This window comes from Passer domesticus, chromosome 1, assembly GCF_036417665.1.
Source record: "Passer domesticus isolate bPasDom1 chromosome 1, bPasDom1.hap1, whole genome shotgun sequence".
NCBI classification, from domain to species: domain Eukaryota; kingdom Metazoa; phylum Chordata; class Aves; order Passeriformes; family Passeridae; genus Passer; species Passer domesticus.
In genome coordinates, this window is record NC_087474.1 from 6,836,845 (window position 1) to 6,861,749 (window position 24,905).

The 24,905-nt window shown below is 41.2% G+C and overlaps 1 protein-coding gene across 4 annotated transcripts in view; it reads left to right on the plus strand.

Moving 5' to 3' along the window:
* DPP6 (dipeptidyl peptidase like 6) overlaps window positions 1-24,905 on the plus strand; it is a 539,077-nt gene that overhangs the window by 412,580 nt on the left and 101,592 nt on the right. For all 4 annotated transcript variants that reach the window (XM_064433316.1, XM_064433370.1, XM_064433208.1 and 1 more), the window contains exon 6: window positions 12,344-12,396. In XM_064433316.1, the coding sequence (XP_064289386.1) occupies window positions 12,344-12,396 (53 nt within the window). The remainder of the gene's footprint in view (window positions 1-12,343; window positions 12,397-24,905) is intronic.

Sequence of the window (24,905 nt, forward strand, 5' to 3'; positions counted from 1 at the left end):
TTGACAGCAATTCTTCTGCTTTGGAACAGCTTGATTTAATGAGAAAATAAAATAGTTTAAAAAATAAGTTAGAGGGGGGTTAGGCACTCAAAGAAATATACTGTAGGGATGTTTTCGTGCTTAGGATCCTTGAGCCATGGGGCCAAGGATTCTTATTGAAAATTAAGGGTGTGTCATTGTAACTCAATAGAAACTGGAGGAAAAAAAGTTGGAATGAAAAGACACAACCCAAGTATGCATACTTAGGATGTGATTCCATTCTTAATAAAAGGGAAAGGATAAGCATTGAGTGTCAGCAAGGAGGAATGGCTGGGTGGGGGCTGCTTGTGTCTGTTATCCATGGAAAATATGTTTGCACCCCCAAAACGCAAAGAATGGGTATTCTCCTCATCCTCAGCAGGTATTCTTGGAGTGAGATCATCTCAACATTGAAGGAACTTGGTCTAGTAGAGGGTGTCCCTGCCCATAGTAGTGAGGTTGGAACTGGATGATTTCCCAACCCAAACCATTCCATGATTTATCATTGGCAGCCACTGTGGTGACTTAGGGCCTGCAGCCCTTCCATGGGCCAACAATAAAACCACACTGGACACCAGATTTTTGGCTCTATTGCTCCCTGGTTTTGGGGATGTTTCCAGGGGGAAGTCTGTGCTTCTGAAATGCTGGTCTGGGTGCATTCACAAAACACAACCAGATGTGTGTGCCTGAGCTGGGAAGCAAAGCTCAGCACAGCCTGCAGTCTTCCATCCACACATTCCAGTTCTGCTGCCGCCTGCTCCCTGCACAGCAGTGATTTTAGGAAAACTTCTTATTCCAATTTCTTCCAATTCTTCCAATTTCTTATCCAGTCTCCATTCTCTCCACTCCGGGGACTGTTTGGTCTGATCATTACAACAAAACTTGAAATGCAGAGCATTAAAAACAGTCTGCTGACTTCAGCTGCTGAGCTTTAACTGCTTTCCTATTAAAAACAATGGATTAAACACTTGCTGTTCTCCTAATAATGCAGATAAATTGAATTAGAACTAAACCTGAAGCCTCCTGAATTGAGCTGGGAGACTTCAACAGAAATTGCACAAACATGACTGAGTGCAAAATTGTTTTTCAGACTAAGTTGGACAGCCTTGCCTGTGTAGCAAAGGCCAATAAACTGGATCCTGAATTTATTCACAGCACAGATACACATCAGTAAGCTGCAAAGGAAATCCACAGTTCCAGGGAAGACTAGAGGAGCATCCAAACTCAGAAATAATTAGCCTGTCATGCAAAAGTACATAGGTGTATTATGTATCAGTATCAGCTATCAGTAGCCTTCCTCTGTAAATATTTTCTTTAGTAAATGAGATTTTCATCAAGCAGGGAAGGGGAAAAAAAGCCGCAAGGCAAAACACTATGATACAAAAATAAACAATTTTTCTTAGCTTGCATAAGGCTGAATTTCTCATTCTGCTTCCTCTTCTGTGTGTGTAGATGAGCTAACTTGAACAAATTGGTAGAGGTTAATGTCCTAATAAGATTCTTAAAATGTCATAAAAACAAAATGCAGTTTGTTTTTGAATAAAGCCTTCATAAGATAATGTAATAATAAGGTCTCCTAAACAGTCAAAATCAGATGGACAGATTTAAAATAATCACAATTTTCTTTCTTGCACTTGTATGGGAATCTATCTTAGTGAAACATGGGGTAACTTTGCTTTATGAGGAATGAAATTATAGAAAAAAATTAAAATGTAACAAAAAATTAGATTCCCTGCAATATAGAGAGACTTCAGAATTGCATTAGAGATGAGTTCCTGATTTTAGTATAAATTTGCTTCCTAAGTTTTTCGGGACAATGAACATCCTGGTTTGTACTGGATTGTAATAAATACAGGTGGTTATTTTAAAATGTTAAGGAAAGAAATATATTAAGAATAGCAGACAAGATGAGAAAACAACAGTGATTTAAACAGCTTCAGAAGGCAAAACTAGAAAGAATTTAGTTCTGGTGTCTCTGCAGAAACATATGAAGCAGTCTATAATCTAATTTGACTGGTTTCCAGTCCTTTTTAGTTTTTTTAATTTTTAATCACTGAAATAGTAAAAAATATACATATTTAGTGCCCTCTTCTGGAAAAACAGCTCTTGCTATGCCAGGCACCCCAATGAAGTTCCTGTACTCAGAAATGCAAATCTTCTGATGTAAATGTTCTCCTCTTTAGCTGAGTTACATCCTAAATCTAAGGAGTGAGTGGCTCTCTGTGTTTACCCTGAACAAGTGCCTTTTATCTCTTTAACTGCCTGCAGAACTCTGCTTTTACCAGCTTGATGTTAAAGCCAATAATTAATGTTCCTCCTTGGGCAGCTAATGACCCAGATTTGAAAATGGAATCTTCTATTCTTTTTACTTCTATTCTCTGCTCAAAAGAAGCTCTTTCTTGAAAAGGGAGAGGAATCACAGGGCTTTAGTCATGTCTTTAAATGCTTGAGTCCTCACATTTCTGTGTGCAGGAGTGGTGCTGCCGATGGCAGGGCTGTGGAGGGCTCTGCAGCAGGCGAGGAGCAGGGCAGCTTCTGTGCTCCTTCCTGTCCCCTTTGCTCTCCCCCTGCTTGCCAAAGAGAAGTTCTTCATCACCACAGACCATTCACCCCATGGAAGTTGCCCACAGCATCACAAAGATAACACAGAAAATATCTTCGTGTCTTCTGTGTGATTTCAGTTTGTTTTCTTCCTGTCAGAATACAGAATTGTCTCTTCCAGTGAATTAGATCTGTGTGTACATTGAGCTACAGCTCTGAGTCTTCTGATCTCGTATGGAACTGGAAAATTAATCTTTCACTGAACAGGGAGAGGATTTTTAACCAAGGTTCCCAGAATACATCTGAATATTTTCATTTCTTTCACATCCACTTCACTGCTTTTAAACTGTTGCTCTCTAGTGCTTTCTGACAGACTCATCTTTCTTGTCTCTGATTCTTTTCTTTGAGTCTTCTAAAAGTGCCCTGAGCCTAGGACCAACTATAAAATTTCAATGCCAGTCCTAACTTTTTGTAGTATTCCCATTCTCAGCTGCTACAGTAGAAAAAGCAATTTTTACATGTTAAGAGTAAATTTTAACAGAAAGAACATATGCTGTGGTTCTGTAGTTGTTAATTTTTGCCTCTAAAGCAAATTATTTAAAAATGAATAAGTAAATTAGATATACTAAATATTCAGCACTTTTTCATGGCTTGGTTCTCACATAATTGCTGTAAAACTTTACCATTTGCATTGTAAACTTCACAAAAAAAGAGGCTTTTAAAATATTTCCAGACTCAGTGTCTGCACAGCTCGAGAGATGTTTGTTTGAAAGAAGGTATTATCTAATGTTTCATTAAAAGCTGTATTAAGCATTGTTTTCTCCTGCTGTCCTTCAGCCCTCAGACTTGCAGCTCCAAAGACAATGAAGGTGAGAGTCAGTCGAGTGAATGTGGATGTGAACCCTCTAAACTCCCATCTCCACCAGCTAACCCAGGCTGCCTCTATAAACAGGATAATTCAGGGTGTAATTCTAAAGCTAAAATAAACATCAAGGGCTGCCGAGAGGAATCATAGCCCACACAAGCTTTTGGCACCATTGTCTGGGAAAAAGGGAGCTGCTGCATGAGATTGTAGGTGCAAAAAGGGGAAATGCTTGTAAAGAATGACTGGAGAGGTCAGGGGCAGGGACATCCCTCAAGGTAGACAGCTGCAAAGAGAGGCACTCCAAGTTGCAAAGTGCAGGAGCCTGGGAAAGTATTTTGGGAAAGGATGTCTGTAAATCAGATAGCTCTAGTCTTCTGTCTGAATTGGCTTTGGGCCACTGAGCCAGGGAAGTGCACTGGATGGACTTTGGGTCTGGCCCAATACAGGGATTATTATGATCCCAAATATTCCTAAAAAATCATGGTTGTGTGCTTCTGTAGGTGTGTTTGTATGGATCTGAAGGTGTTTTATGTTTTCTGCATTTGAGGTAATTGCTATGTCCTTCTAAAACTTTTATTTGGCCTCAGGCTACTTTTGTACTCACAGTACATAATAATGTTTGTTCATCTTTTGCTTCTGTTCCTTAGATATTTTGTTTGGTGTATTAGAATCACAACTATGTACTAGATAATTCCATTCTCATTTCTGAGTTTCTGACTAGAGGGTGAGAGGGGAAACCCGGGAGTTCATATCTATGATGTGAATATTGATAAAAGTTTAAAAAGATCAACAAAAGAATGAGCTCATTATTGATAACGTTCATTCATAATTCTTTGTAACTTCATTGCAGCTACCTCCCAATAACCTGAGCATCAACAAGTGCACAAAGGCTGGTGCAAAAACCCCACAGAGTGCTTTGCAGCTCCCATTTCATTTACCAGTTAAAAACATAGCTGCTGTCCTTTAAGCCAGGGACTGAAGGGCTTTGTGGTGCCAGGGAAGCGCTGTGAGGGACAGGTGGCTCGGGAGCAAAAGGAGCCTTTTGTAATTGCTTGGCAGGGCAGAGCTGCATTAGAGTGCAGCAGCAGTTGGCAGATTGGATTAACATTCTCTGAGGGGTGAGAGCTGGCACACGAGCTGGCTCTTAATACCTGTGGCCTAACTTGCTTCTGGAGCTGCATTTGCAACAAAAAGAGCATTCACTCCACCCCGCTGCTGTCACAAAGTCATAAATCCTCAAGCTGGCCTCAAAATCCTCTTTTGGCGCTCTCAGCAGTATAAGGCTCTCAAAAGTCTAATTTGAAAACTAATCTTTTAACAAAGAATTATTATCATGAAACAACTGAGATAGATAATCAGTTTGTGGAAGGTGAGTTTGCAGCATTCTCTTGCAGCATGGCAGTCCATCCATTGCTATGGTTGATGTTGCCATCACAATTTATGGTTGCTGCAAACTTGAGATGAGATTATTTGCCAAGGAATAACTCCTTCGCTTTGATGTTTCAGAGCGCTTTGGTTTGGTGCTTGGAAAATCAGTTTCTAATCCCAGCCCAGCCTCTGTATGTTTGTGGGAGAGATTTGCATATTAACCATGTGTGCTGCCTGTGGTGCATGACCCCGCCACAATCAGCTTCAGCTTGGTTAGAAATGCTTCCAAAATGCAGGTCCCCATGGCAGGAATGTGCTGTCCCTCCCTGATGTCACCTTGCTGTGAGATTTCTCTCCAAGGAAGCCTCTCTGGTGTGGGTGGCAGGGCATTCACAGCTCTGCATGGCTGGAGAGCTGTCCTGGCTGTCCTTTAAACAACAAGGACAATGATTTAATTTTCAGTTTTAAGAGATTAAACAGCTAAAAATTTGCAAAATAGAGACATATCCTGGTGATGCACTGCCTCCTGTATTACTGCCTTCTTCCAAATCAAATGCTAAGGTCTCTTCCTGGCTCTGGAGACACCCAGTTGCTGATTTCCTATATGGAAATGAGTGGGATGAGTGGAGCAGCTCCTGATGCTCACTGGTGTGACTGTGGTGAGCACAGACCTGCTGGCTCTCTCTGAGGCACTGACAGGTTGTGCTGGCTGTGTCACCCCACCCAGGCACAGCTGCACTGCTGGGTCAGGATCCTTCCCCCCTCTTTGCAAGAAAAAGCTTTACTTCCCTCAACAGCTCTAATACATGCATTCCCCAAGTCCATATCTTCCTCTGTTTTGCACAAATGTTAAATTAATTCCTCTGGAATACAGGGACAATTATAGCACAGGCAATCAGTTGCCAAATTCTCTGTATATTGATTGATTCAGAGACCTCTTCTCATCCCCTTTTTTGCTCAAACCCATTTCCCTCCATCTCTGCCCTCCCCTGAGCTCCCCAGACTGTCCTGGGGTGTGCCAGCAGTGCCAGAGTGCCCTTTCAGTGCCCGTGAGCACATCACACATGTGGCTGATCAGCTGGATACAGCACAGCAGGCAGGAGCATCCCAGATCAGGTGTTTGATGACAGCTGTGGGTTATTGGCTGCCAGCTGAAGCACTGCTCAGGAAATACTCGTTGATAGCATTTCATTATGGGTTTTCTAATTTATTGGAAGCACGAAGAGAAATGGGCAGAGTTCCTCAGAGGGCTGTGCAAGCAGGTTGACACACAGCATGAGACTCTACTGGAGAAGTGATAAAGTATAAAGGGATAATTCAATGCAGGGACAAAAGAGAATATGCTGTCTCAGAAGAAAGCAAAATAGGTCAGTATCACAATGAATCTGAAAGGTGAGAATGTTGAAGACACCTCAGATTATACAGCTTTATTGATTTGTTTTGTTCTTGCAAGCAATCAAGATTCAGTGAGTGCAGGGTACAAAATACCAGTATGGATTTTGGTAGTTTTTCTTTTCTTTATTGCAGTGACACAAAAAGAAAAGATAGCATGATGTTTCTGAGAGCATCTAATTCCAAGATGGTTACTCTGGAGTGCCTATTAGCAATAAAATAAAATCCTTTGCAAAAATAGTTGGGCTGAGGAGAACACTGCTGACCATTCTGTCTGCACTGAGGGAAAAAAGGAAAAGAGCATTAACCTCAGCCAGAGGTAACCCCTTGTGCTCTAAGTCACAAATACAGGGGAGAATAAAAGTACAAAAATTGAACCAAGCATTACACAGAAGTTGGTGGTCAAGTACAGGGATGGATTTTTCATCCCTTTGGAGGGCCAGTTCAACATGTCATGGCAAGAGAAGGATTTCTTCTCAACAGAACAGAAGGGTCCAATGAAACCAATGGTATCATAAAGAATTTTGAGCAAGACAAATGATGTTGACATATTAAAAATTTAGTTTTTAATGTTGACTTTCATAAATGATACAGAATATTCTGCAAACAGGTACAGCAACCTGCTTTAATCCTCCACAGACTACCATAAAGATTATGGCAGTGAGGTATTTTTAGTCAAAAAATTATCCTTTTCTCCCCTGGAAGATCTGTGTGAACACCACAGTGAAGTGAAGTGAACATCAGATTTGCTTATTGGTGACTGACCTATAGAAGAATCCATGTGACAGTGTGGTATCCTTTACACACATGGTGTACCCACGCAGGAAAAGGAAACACAACCTCTGGCTAATATTTGCTTGGTGTTTTCCTCCTGAACTTGTTTTCCCCTCCCTTTCACACAATTGTAAGAAAATAAGGTACAAAATACATCAGCTATTTGCCAATGCATAGCAGCAGTCTTGCTGCATTCAGCTTTATTCCCTTTTTCCCTGTTAATCTGTCAGCTTCAGAGCCTGGTTAAATATCACAGATACTAAAGGCCAAATGGCAAATCATCTTTTACCTGCATATTTTGCATCACAGCGTTAGTTACTGTTTAAGGGCGCCAGGACCATTTTGAAAGGTGGAATATGTAATTATGTCAAATGCTTGGGATTATTCAATTGGCTTGACATTCATATGTGCATTTGGGGATTTGTCTGCTCATAGCATAAGTAGGAAAATGGGCTGTGTAATCTATTTCCAGCAAATGTCTTTTTAGAGACTCTTTGTGGGAAACCCTTTAAATGGATCTGGCAGTTCCTGTTTCACCAGCCACTTGTGATATATTTTTACTGTCTTACTGCACAGGGTAAAAGCAGATACATTCTCAAGACAACTGGGGATTGTTAAGAATCCTGAGGGGATCTATTATTTGTTGATATACCTTATTGTTGCAGAATAAAAAATGAGTCATTTTACCCAGATAAATCCTGGGTGCTTTATGATTAATTACATTAAAATATATTCTTGCTATTTTCAGGCTTTAGCAAACTGTTGTACACTTTTCTTTCTGAGGACTATTTGGTGCATTCAGTTTTATTTGGGAGAGCTGGGATGGCTTTTTGGATAAAATGTGTGATTCCTGAAAGACACTAAACACTGAAAATTTTGTATTTAGCCTTGCAAGTTGCAAACAGCTTGCAATTCTGCTCTGCCCTGCACTGGTCCCTTGTGAGCTCTAAGTTTTATGGGATTTTTTTGTGAGTTTTCTGGGCATTTCTTTAATGTAAATAACATTACTGTACAAAGGGCCAGGGGCTCTATGGAGCCATTTAGAAAATGGATGCAAAGCATGCTTTATTCCTGTATTTATCAAGTAAGTAACAATCATGAGCTGATGGCAGCCAGTCCACCTGGGCTTAATCCCAGATCCATAAGCTGTTTTATACACTGGGTGGTAAGATCCTAAATCAGCTTTTTAGGTAGAAAAGCCTGCTGGAAGATGAGTGGCTTGGGCTGATTTGGGGAGCCTTCTTCCAAGGGCTTGTCCCCCTTTCTTTGTTGTAAACCTCCTTAAAATGAGGTGCCTCTTCTTTGTATCAATTCAGCACCTTGTCATGCAAACATTAAAGAAAGCCTTCATTGAATGCTGATTATTGTTGGTGATGGCCTGGCATCAGCCCACAAAGTGAGACAGAAACCAACAGACAGGAGATTCAAGTATAAACTAAACTCTCTTTTTTTCTGGTGCTTGGGATAAGTCCTCAGCAGGTAGTACAATCTTTCATACCAGCCATAGGTGCTGAAAACCCATTTCACATATTTCTTGGATGTATGTCACATATTTCTGCAGTTACTCTGGGGCAAATACAAGAGCTATGGATTCTAATTTAAAGTTTATGAAAAGTCACAAAGAATAAATGAGTCCAAATCCACTCTATGCTTAATAACAGTTTCTATTTCAGTAAGCCCTGCTGGACAAGAACCTGTGTCCTTACAGAACTTAAACAAATGTTTCCAAGAAGGCATTACCATTCACACCACACTTTGCTCTGTAGTGTCAGAGCACAGAAATTGCTTCTTCATCTTGTTTCTGTACCTTTTTGGAACCACAATTTCCCTGTTCCTTTGGAATGTGGTGGCCTGAGAGAGGCACATGTCCTCCACAGCTCCACGTGCTGCAGTGTTTCCATTTCTGCTGTCGTCTGACCAGGTCCAGCTTTCTTCTGTTGGTTGCATAAAACGAGGTCAGTGGCTTCACAACGAGGTGTTGTCACATACAATTAGCCCTGCATTCTTCTGAATTTTAGAGAGATGATTGCCTTCCCAAGACTTCAGTGGAACAGATGGATCTGTCTCAGTCCTTTATGATTTCAGTGTAAACATGCACGTGTTGCAGAGCATAATTTAGATTGAAAGTGAACAAGATCTGTGTTGTGACCTGGGATGAGAAGCCCAGTGGGAGAGTGTTTCTGGCCCAATGGTTTTGTCATAATGACTTTTACAGACTTTTTGTTGGTGTCACCTGGCATGGGAGCTTCTGTGACCTGGTTGTGGTGATACCCAGAGCCCTTCAGAGCACTCTCAAACCTGTTCTCACTCATGTTGGTGGGATGGTTTGACACACAGAATCTACAGAGCACAACAGTTGTCAAAACCTCTGCTGCCCCCAAATATGCCTCTCTGCTGAGAGGGGCTGTAATGCTTCTGGAATCCAGCTAAAAATCAGGGCTGAGAGCATCAAATCTGGCTTTTACCACGCCCTTTAATAGAAAAGGGGAACATGGAGTTTATGCAGCTATTTCTGTTGGCCAAGCCTCAGCAGCAGACAGGGTTAATGAAGTGAATACCAACTTTTAACTACTCTCCATTCTCTGAGGCTTAGTTTGGATTTTGGAAGAATGCTCATCTCTTCCCTACACTTTTCCCTGCTGTGGGGTTTTCCTACTGCTAAGTGAATAGCCAAATTCATCTTGACCCTAGCAGAAATTTAGTAGAGATATTAAGGAAGCACAGTCATGCTCTCAAAAAGTTCAATTAACTTCATTTAGTCTGCATGTCTAAGAGGAAAGCTGCCATTTAATTTCTCAGAAAGGCATAAAGTGATTTTTCTCTTGGATTCTTCTCTGCTTAGTACCATTGCAGGCAGAGTATTTTCCAAATAGGTTTGAAATAGTTGGGTTGAGAGGGATTTTTGAGCTTGTGTTCTTAACAACTGTAACGTTAATAATAAATGTCTGATCCGGAAATCTTTGCTCGTACAAGTAGTTCCTTTTTTATGTAAGAAAACCTACACATTGTAAGGATTTATCTGAGAAAATTTTGCTCCTGTGAGTGAACTCTGCCAGCTACAAGCCTTTGAAGTCTGTATACTATAGCACAGCTGATGCGAGATATTTTAGAGTCTGGCCAAAGACCCAAGATGATGACAAATGACATTCAGAAAATAAAAGATCTCTTTGAGTGTCCTGCAACTGTTGTTTTCCTCAGTCCTAAGCTCTCTCAGCAAAGAGACTGTTTTGTCTCAGTCTCCATTAATACCTCTAAGACAGCTCTGAACCTTCCAACAGGGCTGTAGGACTCTGTACCACAAGCAAGGACACCAGCAGGTGTCCTGTTCAAAACTCACCTGGCTGCTTCTTTTCCCTCCTGCCTGCCACATTTTTTGATTTTCTGCTGAAGGCATCTGTTGATACTCATTTTGGGGGCTTATTTCTCTGTTATCTGACAACACAGCATGGTTTATAACGATAAACAATTGTCCCAGCCTCAGATCAGAATTTGTGTATCTACATCATTTTCTCCAACCTACTGCCAGGATATTGGAAGACAAAAATGTCTCTGTATTTAATGACAATGTATTACCAGGTTTTTCAGATCTGTAGGCAGATTCATTCTTCCAGTGCTTTTTCTTTAAGGAATTGTATCAGTTTTAGGACTTCATCAAAACTGGAATAAACTCTAAGGCTGCATGCATCAGTCAGGTCTCAGGTATCAACATCAGAAGATTGAAGAGCTCTTTGGTATGATTAGGTGAGGATGAGAAAATGGTAATTTATTTGACATCATCTGACACAGGTGGATCCAAAAAGGACACTTGTACTAAAATAAATGCTGGCTTGTGGGGAATTCACTTGTATTCCAAGACCTACCCTGATACCAACACACCAGAGAATCACATTGTGTGGAGTCCTTATGGATCTGAATGCTGAAAGGAGATAGGATTTGGGGATGTGACGTCATGATGTCCTTGTAATGCAGGGAGTGAACTGCACAGGCAAGAAGGAAATCACATCAATCCAGCATCAGTTTCTGCATTTCACAGGTAGAAATCCAGTGCTTTCTGTGTGCCTGTTTTTCAGGGAGTTCATGCAGTACTGTAAGGATTCAGAGCTTGGTTTCAAACTGTAACAGAGACGCTTGATTTGATATTTACAGGATGATGTGTCTTGTGTTTATTGATGTGCCTCATGTTTATCTGCCTCTTCACTGAGAGCCCAGAAGCTGCAGGGCTGATCTGGACACCACCCTGCATGTTTGCCCTCCAGAGTGGCAGGGAGTGACTCATGCTTGCTTGTGACACTAATGATGTGCATGGCATGGCCCCTGCTGGGGCTGGCAGCACCATCCAGGACATCTCATAGGTTTTTGGCATAAGTATAAAAAAAATACTTGTGCAAAACCAGAGTAGCCTAGGAAAAAATAACTTTGATCAAACTTGTCTGGGGAAGCAAGTATTCAAGAAATTTCTCCTTTGTTCTCTGGAACAGGATGCTTTCTGAGAGCTGCTGTACAGCAAAAAAGGTTTAAAGATTTAAGTAGAAGCCAAATTAAATAATTGCTAGCAGATGTATTTATTTAGTTGCACATAGTAACAGGACAGAATTTCAAAAAGTGATGCCCTGTATAAATTTGTATAAAATTATTCATATTTAAACCTTTCACACTGATGTCCTGACTCCTGATCACTGTAAAGGACTGCTGTCACCAATGGAAAATCACCACCTCTTAAATCACTGGCATTGACTCTGCTGTTATTATTTACTACTTAGAAAATAAGTAATAAACTGTCTCCTGTGAGATGAGCTGCTCTGCAAGCTGCCCAGCTCCTCCCCAAGGTCCACAGAGCACAGATTGATATGAAGATGCAACTTAGCAGGTCATCCAAACATGAGGTCAACTTTTTGCCTTGACTGAACACACTTTTATGTCAGGTTTGCCTGACAACCCTCTGTGATATCACCCAGCACCACTCCCTGCTTTATTTATGGGGAAGTAAAGCAAAAAACCCATGCCTTGTGTGTGGTTATAACGACGGAGAACGTCTCCAGCTGACCAAGGTGTCCTCATTAATGGCTGTTCTATATTTAGCCTTTGCAGAGCCCGTGTGCCCCCAGTTTAATCAAAGACCTGGTAGCCATGGCAACGACACCGAGCATCTGGGTGTGTGAGATCTGCCAAACACCAGCACAAAGTGCAGGATGGGAAACACACAACAGCTCCAAGTGGATTACTGCATTGTTCTTTTCTACTACACATTTTGAAGTGTTTAGGAGAGCTTCTCAGCCACAAACGTTAGACTGTTTTTGCAAAAAAAAAGAGCTCTATTAATACAGGTGGCAGTTACTAATCTCTTTTTTTTGTTGTTGTTGTCTTTTTCTTAATTTTGTTTTGCAGGTGTATCAGCATTCATATACAGCATATTATGTCCTCAGCAAAATACCTCATGGGTAAGCAATTTTTCAATGTCTTCATTTAAAAACTCAGCCATTAAGAATCCTGCAAAACAATGTGTATTGTGACAAATGGTTGCCTGTGACAGCTCTCTGCAATGGCCTGGCTTTCAGCTGCAGCATCCACTGTGCAGAAGGTGACAAAGTCTGGAAACAGAAGTACTCAGCTTGCCCAGAGAGTCAGACTAGATGAATTTCATATTCCAGATTTCAAGGTTTTTGTCTAGAATATAGATGTGGTGGTGGCTGGCTGAGAGCCATGGCTGGCCACTCACCAGAGCACTGGAGAGGAGAAGGCTCTGGAGAGACCTCATTGCAGCCTCTCAGTGCCTGGAGGGGGCCTGAAGTGAGCTGGAGAGGGACTTTCTACAAGGGCACTGAGAGTTAGGACAAGGTTCAAACTGAAAAAGGGCAGTTTTAGGCTGAATATTGGGAAAAATTCTCACCATCAACCCTGTTAAAGCTGTAGTGTCCATGTGACACACTCCAGACTTCTTCAGTCTCTTCCTTTCCCCCTTTCCCCACTGCAATCTGCTCTTTGTTTTTTGCTTTTCTTTTTCTTTTTTTTTTTTTTTTGGTGGGATAGGTTTTTTTTGTGTGTGTGCGTGTGCACGCACGTATGTGTGTGTGTGATTTTTTTGTTTCCTTTTGTTTTGGTTTGTTTCAGTTTGTTTTGTTTGGTTATGTTTTGGTTTTTTTTGTTGGTTGCTTGGTAGGTTGGTTGGTTGAGCTGGGTTTCTTCTGGGAATTTACTCAGTGTGCTTAGTTTTTGAAAACTCCATCTTTCTGGCAATATATCTGAGTAGTAGCTTGTGGGCTGAAAGCGTTCAGCAGCAGGATGAAGACACAGCAGGAGCACATAAGCTTTGTGTCTGCAGCAAACCTGGCTAAGAGAAAAAAGGCTTGACTGACAGCACAGTTCTATCCAGACAAAACAAAGGTGGAAAAAATAGAAGTATCATGCGTAACATGTAATAGAAATGCTAAAAAATAACAACACAGTGGTCCAAGAAGTTTTTTGCTACTGGATGATCTTTCTTTGTCCCTGACAAGCAGCTCCTTGTCCCCCCAGTTCCAACTCTACTGTGCACCCAGCTGTGGCTCCCCTTGCTCTCTGTGTTTGGTTGGGCAGTGGTGCAAGAAACTGAAGGGTTGGATATGTCAGAGGAGAATTTTCTAGCACAAAGGGAAAATCTGGAAAGTGAGAGCACACCAGAAGGCACACAGGTGTGTCAGGCATTGGTGGCCCCACAGCATGGTGTGGTTGTGGTGGGTCAGGAGACCACGAGCTGAAGAAGGGCTGGAAGGATCACTGAGTCTTATGTTGGTAAAAGTGTGGTTTGCAGAGTTTAGGCCTTTAGGCATTGTAAACTGCATTGTGCAGTGGATATTCCACTGGCCTTCCAGGTGACCATGGTGCATGAGTGGTGGAAAGGGCAGCACAATGCCATTTCCATGGAACACGGGCATTTATCCTTCCTGTGGAGCTCTTTGTAGATTTTAGGGTGGTGCATGCACAAAGAGGGTCCAATATCAATTTTCTTAGTCACTCACATCCTTCACTGAAATGAGGGAAAGAAAATTTAGTTACTTCAGATCTAGGAGGTGAACAGTGAACGTGATGTAACAGGTGGTGAAATGCATCAGCTGACAGCAGAGACTCTGCTGGATGAAGGGATAAAAACCTCTTCATCACCTATTTAACATTTAACACAGGAATATTGCTCTGATGGATATCTGTGGATGAAGGTTGTTGAGGGCAGGACACAGCCCACTGACACAGCACAAGGTTCAGTTCAGTTTGACATTCCAGCTTCTTTGGTGATGATGAATTTGCCTTCCACAAGCAGCCATCCTTGTCCTCCACCTGTCAATAACAGGAGTGACAAAATTCTGCACTGAGCAATGACCCCTTTGCCATTTTTACAAACTGTTTTCAGTTTTTCCTCTTCTGCAAACAGGCACAGCTTTCCACCCTGTTGGTTTGTGCCCGTGGCCCTCAGCATCTCTCCAGCTCAGTGGCCCAGGCAGTGACTGCTGGGGAGCAAACTCAGTCTCTCCACAGTGTCCCTCCTGCTCAGCACACATCACTCCAGGAAACAGGCTGTGACAGTGTCCCTTTCCCTGTGCTGCATCTCTCTGTCCTGTTCCTCATCCTCAGCTATGATGGGGAAGGCCAGGCAATTTAGAATTTGCACCCACTCATGCCCTTGCTACTCCCCTGCTGAGGCTAACTAATAAGGAAGCCAATTAACCTAATCTCTGGCATCACTTTTTAAATAACATGCCATTAATCTGCCAGCATAAATTGGTTTTTAAAGGGAATTTTCTAATTATTTTTGCCATGTTCTGCATGCTCTCCAGATTCAGGCTGTGCCTGAAGTCAAAAGGAGCTCATACCAATGTTTTCCAGACTTCATTTCGAGCTCTCAGCAAGTTTGACAAACCAATTTGGGAATGTCCTCAGTAACTACTTTCCCAAATGGTATTTTACACAGCACTGCAACATTTTTCCACAAGAGCTGTTGCCAAAGTAAACTCCTCACACTGGGTCTATATAGGACAACTAACAGGTGCCACTGACACAGACTCAAAGGATCTGATTTAAAAATAAAAACAAGCCTGAGGTAGCAGAAAGAGATCGCACAGATTTATTACCTCCTTTCTGTTATTTCAGCTTTCCCTCAGCCTCTTGTTAAATTCGGGGTAAAACCCACCACTGCTTTTGCTATAAAATTTTCAATAGTCAATCTGAATTTTATTTCTATATCTTTTATAGTAAAGAAATCAAGCAAGCAGTGCTGGGTGACCAGGAATCACCACTCCACTCACGGAACACATCACTTACAACTTTGGCAAAGAATATATACTGTTTTAAGCCTACAAAGCATTTGCCAATGTGCTTGGTAGTCCAAATCAGCAAATATCAATAATCTGGGATCAGCAATTTCATAATCTTTCAAGGTGGTCGTTGGCTTCCTGTCCTTCTTGTCCTTGTTGTTGTCTGGAGGGAGCCCTTACACCGGTGTCTGCTACATGATTTTGTCAAGTGCATCAAGCTTTTTATGATACATAAGCATTTAGTTGCTTTGTTGCAATATCTCTTAGCTTTACCACAGCTTCCTCTATTTTATTCTAAGCGTCAGTCGCCTTGCTACCTCATCTCTTTTACTCCACTGTACTTCTTTTATTTCAATGCTTTATTTGTCTATTTGGTCAGAAAGATTCCAAACCTTTCTTTGTGTCTATTTTCGACACAGCAGATACAAGCATTTGCTGATCTTGATACTACATCTCTTTTACTCCACTATACTTCTTTTATTTCTTATATGCTTTATTTGGCTATTTGGTCAGAAAGCTTCCAAACCTTTCTTTGTGTCTGTTGTCGACACAGCGGATAGAAGCATTTGTATCCAATTGACACGAATCACAAAAACATTTTTTTACGCTTTGACTCATTTGCCTTCTGCTTTCAGTGGCCCGTGGTTTGCACGGGGGGCTGAGCTCCCGTTTTCCTGGGTGATGTGTGCAGGGGGTTGTGTTCCATCCCTCCTTCCCCGTGTCCCAGACTGCTCCTGCCGCGCTCCCAAAAACGCGCTGCCGGTGCCGGCTGCCATCTAGCGGGGTGAGCCATCACCCCGGGGTGAGCATCTCCCTCCTGCCCCGTTTCCTCCCCTCCGAACGCCGCTGCTGCCTTTCAGACACCGCTGCCGAGCAGCTGTCCCCATGGTAAATGTTTTTGCAAGGCTCTCCTCGTAACCCCGCAGCTGCACTCGCAGCATTGCCGTTGCCAACTGCGTGTGATTTATAGGTACCGAGATAGCATCTGCAGGTCCAGATGTGGAACAGGGAGCTCTCCTGCAAGGTGCTGGGGAAATGTGGAACTCCAGCACCATATACAGTTATTTCCTAATATTATTTTTACTAATTTTGGAAAATAAAAATGTAGCCATAAAGGCAACAACCTACTTATGAAAACTACTACTGAAATTTTTTTTATTCTTTTATGGGTCCAATATGAATTATCTTAGTCATTCACATCTTTCAATAAAATAAGGTGGAAAAAAACCTATTACTTCAGAGTTTTTATGGTCAGGCTGCGACTGAGCAGGGTGTTTCCCTAACCCAGCTGCAGGATTTCCCTCACCAGTGTTAAGGTGTTTTCACCCCAGTGCATGCTGCTGGACCACTGCTGTGATCTGGCACTGCAGGTCCTAAGCAAGAGCTAATTTTGGGTAGGATATCCAAGGGGGTACTTCTGGATTTAATCTTTTCCTGTGGCCAGCAGAAATGTTACACTTTTTTACAGTTGTGTTTGCATTCCCCCAAATAAAGCCCAGCATAAAATGTTTTTTCAGATCTCCCAGCACCCACCAAGTTCTGCATGAGCCATTTTCCTCTGGCCACAGCCAAGTGTCAGGGATTAGTGCTGACCCCCTTGTAGGAGCTCTTAGCACATCCAGCTGGAACTTAGTGGTTGCTTCCAAATGTTCCTGCCAGGATCAGAGAGGAAATCAGCAGTTGTTCCCACTCCTCACTGATTTTGCACTTGAGAAGGAGGGAATTGAGTTACTCCCAAGCAGAATCCATATTTCTTGCTGGATTTATGTGTTGGACTCAGAGGAACATGGCAAGCACAAACAGGAGTGCTCTTGGAGCTGAGTTCAGCCCCTCCTGCCTGCACTGCCAGGGATTTTACAGGTCTGTAAAATCCTGCACGAGTGCTCCGCTGAGCTGAGCCCCAGTAACTTCAAGAGAAGTCCCAGGAGTGGAGTGAGTGCACAAAACGTGCTGGAGATCCACAGAAGTGATAACAGGGAGAGGAACTGAGCCAGTGCTTCACTGAGAGTAAATTTTCAAAGTGCTGTCTACAGATCTCTGTGCAGAGCTCTCACTGTTCTTCCTACCTCCTTTTATTTTTTTTTTTTTCCACAAGCCAGTGGCAGGAAAGAAATGGACTTTAAAGTTAGAGAAAACTTAATCAGTTTTGTATGTATCATATTGTGTATTTTGAAAGACAAGAAGTTAACCCTCACACACATTCCCATTTCCATGTTAACAATAAAAAGAAATTGTGATTCATTATTTAAATTCATAGATAAAAGAACTTCAGGGAACTGAATTAGCTTCAGACACCTGCCCATTTGATCAAGTCTGCTGAATTTTATTTCCATCTGGCCTGTTACACATCATCTCTGTAGCACTAAAAAAATTCTGTGCCTCAGTGTCCCCATCTGCAAAGCAAGAAGAGAAATTGTGCCTACCCAATGCAGGCAAAATGTGATAATTGTTGTACAGGCTGCTGCACCATTTCACTCTAACATTTATAAACTTCTACTAGTGCCCACACTTTATTTTAAGAGGCAAAAGTACAGTATTTAATCAAACCCGTTTTCTGCTAATTAAATTTTACTTAGAGCAGATGAATATTTTCCCCCAAGAATGATCTGTAGAGGTTGAAATAAAATCTTTATGAAAAGGTATGTAAAACCAAATGAAAATGTGAAATTTGTTAAATAAGTAAAAAAATGTATTCTGCAGTTCATGAAGAACCTGCTATTTCTACTCATTCTCTCTCCTCCCTCTCTAACAATTATCATTCTATAGATTTTATCACATTTTTAGATAGTTTATATAGTTAATTAAGGCACTTCTGCACAGTGTGGTGGCTTTCATGCCAGACTAAAAATAAGAACATCCTCATGATGTCAGATGCTTTTTCAGTTGCTTTTTGACAACAGAAGACTTGGAATGCCTACATTTGGTAGCTTGATGGTGGAGCTTGACCTTACATCCTCTGATGTGGACAGGAATTTTTCATCTGAGTTTGCCAGCATTTGGCTCAAGCCCTGATGGAGCTGTTTGGCTTCTTGCTTTTTATAATCTACTGAATTAAACACTCTGTAAATCACTGGAATGGTGGTTAAATCACATACCAGCTTACTGCCTATGAATACATTTTGAGCCTCTTTGAAAAGAAAGAACCAGCATTTCATTAAGCAAAGCTGCTATTTGAGCATCACTCAGCTCCAAGCTGTGGCAGGTTGAAAGCAGCTCAGCCTGGGAGGCAGCTCAGGAAGGACTCTTGGCTGTGCTGGTGGGAGGAAATCCACTTCAGCAGCTCAACACCACATCACTTCCCCGGGGGATTTGCCACTTGCTCACCCGTGTTGGTCACTGCACAGCATTTTTTTTTTTTATTAATGTGAAATTTTCCCTTCTTGTGTAGGCAAAGCAATTCCTACCACACACTTCTTTCTTCCAGAATCAGTTGTGATGTGGGTGGACACCTTAGAAACCATGTATAGTGATAATAATAAGGAATGGTCCCCTGAGGGGAGGATTTGATCTTAAGAATTAGAGTAATGACTAAAAAAAAAAAAAAAAAAAAAAGAGGAACTTGGGTAATTAATAATTAGACACAAATGTTAGCACTTTAGCAGAGAAAAGCTCAGCAACCAACCTCCTTATGTTACAGAAAAGGTCAATAGCTTATGGCTCATCAAAAAAGAAAAAAAAAGGAAAAAAGGTTTGAGGCAAGCTCTCCCATTGTGATTTTCTGAGACAGCACCCTCTGAAATGGTGGCAGGGTTCCTATTAAAGTCTAAATAGTGAATAAAATGTGCTGGTGAGAAACATGCCTGCACTTGGAAATGTTTTTGTGCCTCAGGATGAATGAGCCCCCTCTGGACCCCAGGCTGTGGTCAGCCTCCAAACCACAGTCCCTGCTGGGGGGCTCCTGTCAGCTCCAAAAATCAGCTCCTTGCCATGGGGATTCCTCCTCTTTCATGTTCAGTAAGGTCGAGTTAGTGCAGAGTTTTTACAGAAAAGGGAAACAAAGGTGGATGAAAGGGAATTTATAAAATGATGGAGCATAGCACTGACTAAGCACAGCCTGCACAATTGCTGCCTCCATGCATCACCTTCCCAGGAATAAAATTGTAGGTGGATTTTCATAGTGGGAATCAGGAATTTTTGTTTGCGTTTTTGCCCTGATGTTCAAGGCCCTGGATGGAGTTTTCACTGGGATACAAACAAGAAGCACAGGTTTCCCCAGGGAGCTGGTTTTGCTCCACTGCTGTGGGACTGCAGAGCCACCCTTCAGAGTGAGCCTGGATTACTCCTTGCTGTGGTTGGGTGATAAACTTTCAGCCCATTAAACTCTCAGTGCACTGCTGTTTGATGACACAGCACAAAGAATCTGCTCCTACCAAAAGCAGACTTGATTTTTTTGTGGACGTGAAAAAAAAAAGTCAGTTTTGAGGACTCAAACCTGCAGGATTATGTGCATTTCCTCACTGTTGTGGGGTTTAATGGGTCCTGGGCTCAGATCACATAGTGAGAGCTCTACAGGGACCTGTGCTATCCACTGAGGACTGTACAGTGCCCCACCTCTGAGAAATATGTAGCAATCCTTGCCACAGCTCACAGCTCTTGTGCACCCCACCATGTCCTGGGGCTCCCTGGTGTCCTTGCTGCTTGGTCCTTGCTTGTCCTTGCTGTAACACAGGTAATCACTAACCAAATTCAGTAGTCTAAAAATGCCTTTTTATCTCAAAATGGGCATCCTGAACCCCTGTGGAGCTCAAAACATGTGGAGAACAAGGGTATGGGGATATTTTGGAAAGCAAGGGAGGACCTCTGGGTGGAAAATGGATGCTACAGCCAGAATTTTCCTTGGCACAGTGACCACTGAGAAAATCTTTTTGTGGCAAAGGTGTAAAACACCTGGCTGACAGCCCAGACTGTGTCACTCCAGCCCTGATGCCTCTTCACCCCTAACACTCACATTTACTGAATGCTACACTAGAAATTTGAGGAGATAAGACTGGAATAGAAAAAGTTGCTTCCTCATCTCACACATGAGGAGGAGATAAGAGGAATGAAGGGACCTTCCATATGCAGAGCCCTGAGGGCAGATGTTATACCCCATCTCAAATTCAAGTATTTCCTCTTGTTTGGGCACTTCAGATTTATAAATCTCTGTTATGGAGCAGAAGTGCAGAGCTAGAGTGGTGGTTTTGTCCTTTGAACAAGGACAGTATTTTTCCACCCACTTTCAAACCATGCACAAAACCAGGCAAAGTGTGGCGGTGTTTAAAAGTGATCACATCTCTGTTGATAAAAATGGAAATAATGGCACAAATAAATGTGTGCCTTGTTAATTTTAACACAGTCTGTGTGGGGAGAGGCTGTTTAGAAAGGTGTTTCAATATTCCTGAGAACCTACACACAAACCTCCAGGATCTCCTGACATGAGAAGAAATGAGATTTGCTCAAAGACTTAGTTTTCAAAAAGAAAACTGACTCATTCTGGTTTGGTTTGAAACCAAGTGTCACAGGCTGTTAAATTATTTTAGAGCACAAGCCCAAGAATCAATCTCTTGGCCAATTAGAAGTGTGACCCAGCAGCCAGTGAAGTCTCACCTTAACGAGGCACTTCTGCTGTCTCTGGTGATAGCAGATCATTTTTGTATCTCATTTTATGTACTAATAATCCCATATTGCTCTCTGCAGGCATCCCATCACGGTGCCATATTTTTATTAGTGTTTGAAAGTCAGACAAGGTCAGCTGGATGGAAAATGCTCAGGTTTCATCACAAACATCCTTTCCTGTAGATTGGCAGAGCTGCTCAGAAGAACCATGCTCAACCCAAGCTCATCCAGAAGATCTTCCCAGTTCATCTTTGTGCATCTCAGTGTTTATCAAGCTGTTTCTCTTCAACCTGCATTTTTCCCCCCATATTTTGAATAGCTGATCTTTGGCTAGCTGCAATTCTGACTAGCCTTCTTTACAACATTCATATATTTTGATTTTTATTTTTTCATGTCTTTGCTGTAGACAAATACTGATGAAACCCTGGTTAATCCAGTGCCTTACCTCATGCCTTGCATAGTGCTGAGGTCAGAGCTGACTGAGAAAGATCTACAGAGTAAAAGAAAATTACATGAGTAAGAGAAAATAGCTTTTAAGTGGTTGCATTTATCACCTGAGTGCTATCGCCTCTCATTGTCTCTTTAGGAGACAAAATATTACTCCAGTAACAAAAGTTCCATTTAAAAATACAGTAAAAATTCACTCTGTCTTCTGTGATTTAGAGGGGTCACATGAGAAACATGATAATGTCATCATTTTAAAAGTAATGTTACCAGTGTCCAAGGTCCATTTCCACTGTTTGCTTACTCGGGGAAATGCAGAGTTTTTGATCAATGTTTTGCAGCCTGCATCACTGAAACCCAGGGCTCTGTACCAGTCTCTGACGCACTTTTAAATCCTTTTTTTTTTTTTTTTAGACTAGGAGGGCAGGTCCATGCCATCATTTATACCATTATCAATGGAAGTTGGCGGCTCCTTTTCTGACAAGTGATTGTTTTTTGTGTTGTTGTCCATGGCAGGGGGGGCTGGAAATAAATTATTTTTAAAGTCCCCCCAGACCAAACCATTCTATGATTCTATGATTTTAAAATGGTACTAGTAAAGTTCAAGTTTTTGCAGGTTCAGTACCAAATATTACATTGTTGGGGGGTTACAGACACAGGCAGACTATAACAAAAAATTACCTCTTAGCTCATATTGTTTGCCTGAATCCAAAAGAATTGCCAAATTAGAGACAAATGCTTTAGATTCCTTTCTTTTTAGCTTTTATATACTAAATACATGGAATTCATTCATCTTGGAAAAAAATTGGTTGGTGAGATGTTTTTAAGAGCATCTGAATGAATTGTTGTGTATCTGCAGTTGGAATTAATAGGTTCAAATTAGTTTCATCACCTCCTTTTACTTTTTTTCATTGAAAAGTCCTGTAAAGAAAATATGTATGTGTTCATGTGAGTGAGAATTAAATATTTAATAGTGCTTTTGCCTAGATGAATGGAAAAGCCTTTCCCATCTAATTAAACACTTTTATTAGAATTCCAGGAGGGTTCTTTTAGTTGCATCTTCTAACAGTATGATTTCTTGATTATCTGTTCTGGCAAGTCTTTATTCCCATTTGTATGATATTTTATTTTATCTCACTGTGAGTCTCAGCAGGGCTCTGTATCTCCTGGGGAGACATTTTCTTAATGGCACCTGTCTTCTCTTCTCCTTGGTGAATTTTGAAGTAAACAAGTCATTTAATAGTGTCAAGTCATTAAAAACAACTCATTAAAATGGTGTGTGTGCTACTCAAGGAATTGCATTCCTGCCTCTTAGAAATCTTTCTCTCTTCCTCCATGTCCTTATCTATGGTTCTTTGTAGATTTATTAATTAACCTGTATGTTTTACATCCTTTTATTTGGTTTGGCAACTTTCCTCCAGTTTGATTTTTTTTGCCTCATCATGCACCAAAAACTCTTAAATATTAAGAAGTTTCTAGTTTTTTATTGCCCTTCTGAATTTATTCTTTATTCTCTTCTCTATTTTCTTTCCCTTTTTCTAAGGAAGAAGAAATCTGTCTTAGCTGCTGCCGGATTTTATGTTATTAGAGGTAGATGTGAAGACATTGAGCTCTGGTTCTGAGACAGATAGGTTAGATAGATAGTTTTTTATATTTAACTATAAAAAAATGCTTAAAGTACTGTGAGCTGATGTCCTTAGGACTGTTATATTTCAAACTATTCAGTGCTGACTTGATGCAGATAACAAGAGGAGATATTTCTGCCTTCCCCACATGTTTTTGTAGCTGTCTTTATTTCTTCAATTTTTATAAACTACTGACATTTAACATACTAATAACACAGTAAATGTTTTCCAAAATTATGACATAGTGAAGTAAGGAGGTTTCAAATTTTTTTCCCAATAAAACGTATATAGATAGTTTATATTATTTCTTTAGAGGATGGACATATCAGAGCAGCCTGTGGTGAAAATTGTTGCATTTTTTTCACAGTGACAGCATATTCAAAGAATTTCCATACCAATCCTGTTGTTCTGTATTTGAAATTAAAATTAAGTTTTGAAAACAGACCTTAGAGTAACAGCTTATACCATATCCCAGAATTTGACTGCTTTTATCAGTTTCAGACATTTTCAGTCTGTCATTGTAAAATATTCTTCTTGAAGTAAAGGGAGCCACTCCCTCAATCACAGTGGAAAATTTCTGGGTATTTTAAGGTTGCTTTTGAAGAACTTTATGTAGAAGAATTAATCATGTTTATGCTCAGAAGGAGAACCAGTGCCACAAAATCTCTGAGGGAAATTTGCCTTCTTTAGGAGAAAATGTCAGAAGAGTGAATAGACAGATAGAAAAATTTCAGCAAAAACCAGGACAAAGTCTTTCAAACAAGTTCCTCGTGAATCACAGTAATTTTTAAATTCAAATGCAGACAACACATGATTGATTATTTTGTTTTATTCTACATCTTATTCTGAGCTCAATTGCAAACAAAGATGACTTAGCAGTCAGAACTCTGCTTGCACTCAGGAACTTTCCTGGTTTGGAAATTTTGAGGGGAGACTTTTTGGGAAAAAAATCTTCACTTAAATGAGCAAATTTCTCAATTTGTTCCTTCAGTAATGCTTTTTGAACATGGTGCTGAAGTCATGCCTGTGTCTGGAGCAATTTAACAGCCTCTGGTTCAGACAATGTAATTTTAATGTGGAAGAGTTTATGTAGCACCTGCTCCATCTTCTGTCTGGTCTGAAATGTATTATTCCCTTCTTTCTCAGCTAGATGATCAATCATTTTAAAAGTGGAAGGAATAATGGAAACAGTTTAATAGGCCTTGCCATTTCTTTGGCTGGAAATTAAGATTAAGGTTATTTTTTTGTGAAGAAATAGCGAAAATATTGTGAGGATGCAGTGAACCTATTTCTTCATCCAAACCAGGAGCCAGAGATGTACAGACTGCCTTCAGAATTGCCCATTTCCAAGCCAGCATCCTGCACAAATGAGCTCACAAGGGACAGGCTCAAATCCAAACAAGCCCTAATTATGAGGGTCTGCGAGGAGCACTGGCTCTTTGGAGAGGCTGAGATGACCCATAATATTGATTGATTTGGGGAAAAAAGTACAGAGGAATTTTAAGCAGGCTGTTTTGGAGGAGAAGGAAGGGTGTAGCTGTGGAGGGCTATAGCTTAATAGGAATAACATACTTCTTAGAAGAAGCTGAGTGGCATGAGATCCCATTTATCTGTAAAATGGAAGAGTGCTCCTGGCACACAGGTGTGCATTTGGCCTGAATCCCCTACAGGAATTTAACAAAGGAAAGTTAAATGCTCAGAATAGCACAATAAAATTGGAAATATGGTTGATAAGTGCTCTCCAAAAGGGTTTTTCAGTTTTGAGGATCACTAAGAACTTTCTCAAAGACAGCATCACAGAGTTGTGGCCATCCTGCCCAGAGCAGCTGTGTAGACAACTCTCCCTCATCCTTCTCTCTCTGGCTGATAAAACAGCCCAGAAAAGTTAACTTAGAATTCATTAGGACACAATTTGCCCAGAGAATGCCCTATCCTGGGAAGTGTTCAAGGCCAGGCTGGATGGGGCTTGAGGAAACCTAGCACAGTGGGAAGCATCCCTGC